Source organism: Oreochromis niloticus, linkage group LG5 (assembly GCF_001858045.2).
Source record: "Oreochromis niloticus isolate F11D_XX linkage group LG5, O_niloticus_UMD_NMBU, whole genome shotgun sequence".
NCBI classification, from domain to species: domain Eukaryota; kingdom Metazoa; phylum Chordata; class Actinopteri; order Cichliformes; family Cichlidae; genus Oreochromis; species Oreochromis niloticus.
The window spans coordinates 24,776,084-24,783,162 of record NC_031970.2 but is presented as its reverse complement, the minus strand read 5'-3'; the positions used below and the strand labels follow the sequence as shown (position 1 = coordinate 24,783,162).

The 7,079-nt window shown below is 41.0% G+C and overlaps 1 protein-coding gene across 1 annotated transcript; it reads right to left on the bottom strand.

Annotated features, from left to right (window-relative positions):
* Positions 1-326: 326 nt before the first annotated feature.
* Positions 327-6,360, bottom strand: LOC100709859 (probable nuclear hormone receptor HR38). Its single transcript, XM_003441506.5, has 7 exons — positions 6,189-6,360; positions 3,945-4,786; positions 3,165-3,294; positions 2,760-2,923; positions 2,417-2,619; positions 2,126-2,304; positions 327-2,031 (listed from the first exon to the last, which is right to left on the bottom strand). Exons 2-7 carry the CDS (start codon positions 4,782-4,784, stop codon positions 1,769-1,771), a joined length of 1,779 nt encoding a protein of 592 aa, XP_003441554.1. The 5' UTR covers positions 4,785-4,786; positions 6,189-6,360; the 3' UTR covers positions 327-1,768.
* Between the last annotated feature and the right edge of the window lie 719 nt (positions 6,361-7,079).

Below are 7,079 nucleotides of genomic sequence, written 5' to 3'. Positions count from 1 at the left end.
TGTGGTCATTTTTAAGCCTTTTCAATAAGTATAGCTGTATATTCATGGGCTCTCTTTAGGCTTAAAAGTTACTTTTGGCTGCTCCCTTATTCACAAGGAGTCACCACAGCACAGTAGCTCCACACTTTTGATGAGGCGAGTTCTAACATCAGATGCTCTTCTTGACACAATCCCATTTGCTTCTCGTGGAATAAGAGATGTATTGCTTTTTAGGTGAACGTGTAAACTGCTAAATTATCATCTTTTAACCAGTTTTTAGAGAATTGTAGAAACTCTAATCTGTGCAGTTACCTATTTCCGAACATTTAAACAAAGTCAATTCAAGGTGATTTCCAAAAGATTTAATATCAAGTATTCGCTGCCTTTTAATTTATTTATTTTTTGCACCATTTTACAAAAGGCCGGGCATTATTTTGCACGCACACAAACACATACAGAAGAAGTACTTTTCATACCATTTGAACACTCAAGTGCTCGTAGCTGCTCACGTCATCACGTTTCACTGTGATTCCTTAAGAATTTTCTTTCGGTCATTTTGAAATCAAAATATAAATCTAACATGTATATAAAAAAAACAACCAAAACAAAACTGCACAATTCTGAAAAATATGGAAGACAGGTGGAGAGATTTACAGTCACAGAATTGAGGTCCACAACATGTAACGTATCTGATGCCTAAGACAAGAAAACAGTTAATGTCTGCCTGTGAATTTGCATTTTCTGGCATTAATTTATACAAATCATACAAGACTCGATCTAGTTAAACCTGGACGGCGCCACCGTGGTTCTAACGTCCAGTGCCTCTTTAACATAACAATTTAATTTGACATGTCTTAAACAGCCTGTCATAACTTGATGACCTTCCAGTTTAAACAGTTTGAAGTACTGGACACTCTTTGACATGCTGCATTAACACTAGCAACACTAACACTTGAATTCTGAGAGTGACTCATGCCTGTGATAAAAGGGCCTTGCTATATGTGATGTTTGGAATAAAGGTTCACTTAGTGTGGTTGATGGAGTGAGGTTTTATGAAAAGGCACTTTGTATTTTCACTTAGCAAGTCAATTTTCATTCTTACATAAAGCCCGAGAAGTCTGTCGTCACAGGTTTATGCAGTTTAACAGGAGAGCCGCCTGAATCAGCCTTTAAAAGGTGCTGAAAAGTGACAGGTGAAGCGATATGGCAGATTATTTTCTTTAGCTTAAGGCAATTAGGTTTTTAACTGGTAGTATCAAAATAAAAACTTTGGTAAACTTTGGTCCAAGACCTTCCACATGAGCACGTTTAGTACAGCGGCTATAGTTTCCATAGAAAGATATAAGTAAGTATTTCATTGTGGAAAAGTGGGACTCTTTCACAACTGCCTGTCTTCCCTACTCCGTAATCTCCAATCTCAGCCTCTGAGTGGGCCAATCAAGCAATTCTGAAAACATACTTTAAAAAAATTAGTGTGTTTCTGAGTATTTAACACTGCATGGCATCTACCATGATATCCATGTGTTATAGGCTGCATAGCAGGACAACATTCACAAATAGCACTGCAAAAAAAGTCACCTTTACCAATGCACACGAAATATATATAAACAGTGTCATGAAATATCAATCTTTTACAGCATTCACACAGGTACTATATTTAATAGCACTTAAAGTTAAAAAAATAATGGTCTCTTTAACTATGCTAGCACACCTCCGTATGCTAGAAGGAGGTTTAGTAGAGTGGAGTAAAAAACCTCACGTTTGGTGCTTTCGACCTCCTTTGTTCATTTTAAAATGGCAGTGTATCCATAAAGATTTTCTCCACTATCGGAGGAGGAGGCACCAGGTCCTCCAGTTTCAGGTAGAAGATGCGCTGCAGGCCTTGTGTGCACAGAGTCCTCAGTTCAGGCAGTTTGCCCAGAAGGCGAGACTGATAGTTGGGTTGCGTCCGGCTCAGTTCTGATCCGTTTCCACTCACGTGTTCCCTTAGACAAGTGATGAGGTGACTTTGAAAGTCCTCGACCCGCTTGGGCTCTTTGAGGCCGTGACGATCTAAGGGCAAAAGAAGTTTCCATGAGAAACCCCAAATATAACGACAACCTTGAAATGCGATGAAATTCACTAAAAGCAGACAAAGCTTCTTTACCGGTGATGATGACGAGGGCTGCGAGGCAGGAAAACAAGGAGACGTCTAAGTTCAAGCGACGAAGGCTGTGCGAGAAATCCACGATGGAGTCGATCCAGTCACCGAAACTGCGAGCGCACTGTAGTCGGTGGAGCACCACGCCATTGCAGAAGATCAGCTCATTCTTTTCTGGATCTGACCTGCATTATTTTAAACCATTACGTCAGTGAGAGCATTGACCAACGTGAAGGAATGTAGTAAAATAATAGTGAACAACACATTTTTTTTAACTGCAGAAGAAAGAACACTGACCCGTAAGCCAGGCGCAGGATAAAGAGTTCAACAAACGCAGATTCGAGGAGCAGCTCCTGGTCTTCTGTGCAGAAGTCCATGAATCCTGGGATGGATTGAGCCCATTTCCTTATCACATCCAAGGAACCAGTCAGTAGATCATAGAACTGCTGGATATCACCAGCATCCTCCTTCTCTTTCGAGCTGTCTGCTGTCTCCCGGTACTGAGGAGGAAAAAAAGTGAAAGGTTAGTTAGCTAAAGAGATTTTCAGAGGTTTATTTAGTTTTGTTGGTTTGACTCTACATTGTCACCAGTGTAAATTCAAATTAAGAAGATATGGGTGAGCTACAAGTTTTGAGTTACCTTGGAATAGTCAAGCTTTCCGATGGTTGGGCTTGAGTCTAGATGAGCCCTGACAAGCGAAGCTATGATGTTGACACTGGGGGTCGTGGATGAAGCCTCAACTGGGATCTTGGGTTTGGAGGGCAGGCGACCTCTGCGACCTTTAAGGCTGTCCGTACGAACAACTAAAAGAGGACAAGGTGAGGAATATGTTTATGACTCCTACATGGCTCTTTCAGCATTTGAAAAACAAAAGCTGTATCAGCTGACGTTTCCCTTTTTCTTCAACTGTCAATGTAAAGCTCCGGTTACATATGTCTCTGATCTTCCTGGCTTTGCTGCTGCAAAACTGTCATTACTAACCCCGATTTGTGGCTGTCATGCATTAGCCACTGCAAGCTCTGAAAGAGTATCACATTGCATTACCTTCTTTGACCATTCCCACTGCAAGACATTTCTGGAAACGACAGAACTGGCATCGGTTTCTCCTCCTCTTGTCCACTGGACAGTCTTTATTGGCAAGGCACACATACTTTGCATTTTTCTGGACAGTTCGCTGTCAAACACACACAGAAAACACATTAATATGGAATCATAATGTGGCAAACATATATGACTGCAAGTGACTGAAATGCACAAGTCTTATTTTTGTTTATAGCATCAATTTCTGATCACCTGCAACCCTGACTTGGATGAGTGGTTAAGAAAACAGATTAATGGATTTCTGATCAATCAACTGTGGGCCTCTCTTAAACAAAGATACAGTGATAACTGGTACATTGCTGCTCAGTATAAGTGTTAAAAATATTTTTAAAACAATGTAATAATTTTATTATTTGCCAATACTGAAGCTGTGCACTTGTTTCTTATGTTAGCACACACCAAACTCACTTTAAAAAAATGTGTTTTTTGAAGAATTGTCGCCGTGATTGCACAGTTAAAAAAAATATAACATGACTGCTCTCTGGTGGATGTGGTTTGCTCGCTTTGTCAGGGGATCTAAATCATCTTAAATATATGAAACATATGTGCACATATGCATAATTACTGCAGTTTTTTTTGTTACTTGTTGCATACATGACACACACACTGATATATCAGCTATGACTGCAGGTTTATTCTCCTTAGAATCATAATGATTGCAGCATTATGTACTCAGTCAAACAAATCTGTAATCTTAAAGCTGCTAAATATCTTTTTTTTTACCTTGAAAAAACCTTTGCATCCCTCACAGGTGCGGACTCCATAGTGCTGGCAGGAAGCGTTATCACCACAAACTGCACAGCGACTCTCGCTGGATCCTGGGTTTGGCGTTTTAGGAGACATCATGGCACCCTCCGCTGTCTTGGGGCTTTCTAGAAGTCTATGCTCCAGAGAAACTGGGGGGCAGTGAAGTGAGGAGACATGCTGCTGAGGAGACAGGAAGAAGTGGTCTTCCTGGCTCGGCTGAGCATCCTGGTGCTGCTGCCCCATGGGGGAGTGTTGCTCTGGTGCAGAGCTGAAGGTGAAAAAGGAGAGCTGCTGAGCTATGGCGGCCTTGTCAGCCACAGAGGGCAGGGGGGCTGAGGGGTAGGGGCTGAAAGGGGAATCCCAGACAGGTGCAGACTCTGTCTGAAAGCTTGGTGTTGGAGGAGAAGCAGTGGCATAGACTGGGCTGCCATAGTAGTCAGAGCTGCATGACGACAGCGTTTCGTCAAGGCAGTTGAGTGCAAAGGATCCTGGGTAGCAGCCATACACCTGGAGATCATCGAGCTTGAAGGCCTGGCTGTGCATCTGAGAGCTGGTGCTTTCAGCTACTCCTGTGTGGCTGAATGAAACCGTAGAGGCAGGAGGAGAGGTGGTAATCTTACAGGAATATGCATCAAACTCCCCGACATAGCCATTTCCAACCAAAGTGTTGATGCTGGGCAATGAAGATGTGGACAGCTGGTCCTTTTGGCCACTGAAGTCCATCACCAGTGTGGCACTGAGGTCAGGATTCAAGAACTCAGAGCTGAAGTAGTTGTCATGGGGCAGGGATGCATACTGGGTTTGTACACAGGGCATTGCTAGGAAAGAGAAAACCAACATTTAAAACCACTAAAATAAATCCTTAAAGATAAATACTGATTCATTTCTGGGTAACAAACGTGACTTTATTAAATTCTCTATCTAAACACTGACTGCATCTTTGTGAGGTAGATTTAAAGCAACACAGTCTAAGTCAGATATTCCCATCTCAAATTAGTGCAGTAAATATGACTTTGTGATAATTTTTCAAAATAAAACCAAGTGAGTTAAATCACCCGAGAGAAATGGCCCCAATAACTGACTCTTTAAACATGTGTTAGAAACTAGATATTGCTACTGGATATAGAGCTATATGGGGCTTTCTAGAAGTCTATGCTCCAGAGAGAAATGTTGGTCAGCATTTCTTAATGCTTCCTCTATAACAATGTAAACAGAGGGCAACATTAACACCTGAAATGTCCGTCTCATTTCCCCAACATGCCTCTAACTTCATCAAGAGGCCTATCCGTCCCCTTGAAAAAAAATGCAGAGGGTGGTCCAGCTTAGCAGTCAGGTATTGTCAGATATTGTGTTACTGGCTGTTAACGCTCTAAAAACCTCCTTCAGTAGAGGGCAACCCCTCTTTCACAACGCCTGTACTGGGGTGTGTTGCAGATTGTATGTCAGGGTGGGCTGACTGCCAGCTGAAATGGGAATAGTGGCAAAGCCTGTTTATGTGCATGCGTGTGTGCATGGTTGGATGGGTGTGTATCTACAAGTGTCCTTACTTCTTCATTTTATAGTTTTTAATTTTTTTTTTCACAATACAAAAGCTGAACAGCTATATTTGACTTGTGGGGAAACAACACTGCCGCAGGGCCCAAATAATTTTCAGCATGTAAATGCAAACAATTTTATGAATCTTCTCATTTCCCAACAGTGTTATAGAGCATGAACGCCATTAACACAAGCACATACTGACAACAGAGGACAAAATTTGAACAAATGGAAATAGTAGAGTCACCGCAGTCATATTAGTACTTGCAGATACTGTAAAATGTCCACGTTAATGTCAAAATACACTCCCATAATTCACTTCATCATATTATAAGAATTAAAAGAATATCAGTCTGCACTGTTTAAGTTTATTATGGCTAAATGTAACACTCATAACCTTTCTTTTATACCAGCCAGGGTCTAGCCAAATCAAGTGGACACTTAAAATCATGACCTCCGGCAGGTAGTTGAACTAGAGCAAATATGACATCATTAGAAAATTACTTTTTATATCAGTAAGTAAACTAATGCAAACCTCAAGCTACTAAGAACCATTTTGCCTTATGAGCTTAAGCTATGACAGAGATACTTATTAAGAAGTAAAGATGCAAACATGCGCATCTAACAGCAGCAGTAATAAATAAAAAACAATAACAACTCACTAAAAGTCCACTTTTTACTCACCTGGTTTATGCAAATATCCCGAATTTGACGTTTTTCATTTATTCCAAATTAGAGAAAAAACGATAAATGTCACCTCGGTTAGCTTCTGTCAGCACACACTCATTCAGACACATTCACACACAACACACTCCGGGTCAGACCGAGGCAGACGGGCTCCACTCCGCTAAACTCTTGTTTTATTTTGGGCTGCATCGACAAAAAGGCGTGTCTGTGCCCAAACATGGTTTTGGGGCGGTGGAACGTTCCGGGTCGGCAGCCAATCAGCTCTGGGCTCGACGCAGACGTTCTTCCGTGTGACGCACGCACGGGATTCCATTGACGCAAGATCCGAGGGAGCGTACGTGCTAAAAATAAACCGCAACGAAAGCGGCACTCACGTGGGGCTATTACTGGATGAAAAATTCTAAAAATATCCGCAATTTGGAGGCGCAGACGTTTTTTTTGCCTGGAAATGTACATATTATACAAGTTTACACCAGCGGGGTGTGTTATCAGGTATCAGACTGGGAAACACCTGCATATTTTCTTTTCAATTTTTCAGAAAATAAAAAGTCTACTGTTTCGGAACTTAACGCTTTGGGGGAAAAGTATCACGAGCACTTTTAAGCGTTTTAACTGGAAATATAATTTTTACTTATTATGTTTTTATATTTACTTCATACTTTTACTCACATTTTTTTAATTGCTGAAATTATTCAAGACTACGTCCATTACAACTTTTAATTAGAAATGCAAAATTAATTATTATTATTAATAAGACTGAGTGGCAGCTGAGTGAAGAAGGATAGCTGAGGCTAATCGGGGATGACGAGATAAAGCGAAAGTAAATATAAAAAACACGAGACAATGACTCTAACATATTAAAATGTGGCGTACAAGAACATTTGGGGG

What these genes read in the sequence shown, in the direction of transcription:
- LOC100709859 (XM_003441506.5), bottom strand. Translation starts at nt 4,784, where the DNA reads ATGCCCTGTGTACAAACCCAGTATGCATCCCTGCCCCATGACAACTAC. An exon ending in ATCCTGCGCCTGGCTTACGG is followed by an intron (nt 2,305 to 2,416) that starts GTCAGTGTTCTT and finishes AAAATAATGCAG; the next exon opens with GTCAGATCCAGAAAAGAATG. An exon ending in AGCCCTCGTCATCATCACCG is followed by an intron (nt 2,032 to 2,125) that starts GTAAAGAAGCTT and finishes TTTTGCCCTTAG; the next exon opens with ATCGTCACGGCCTCAAAGAG.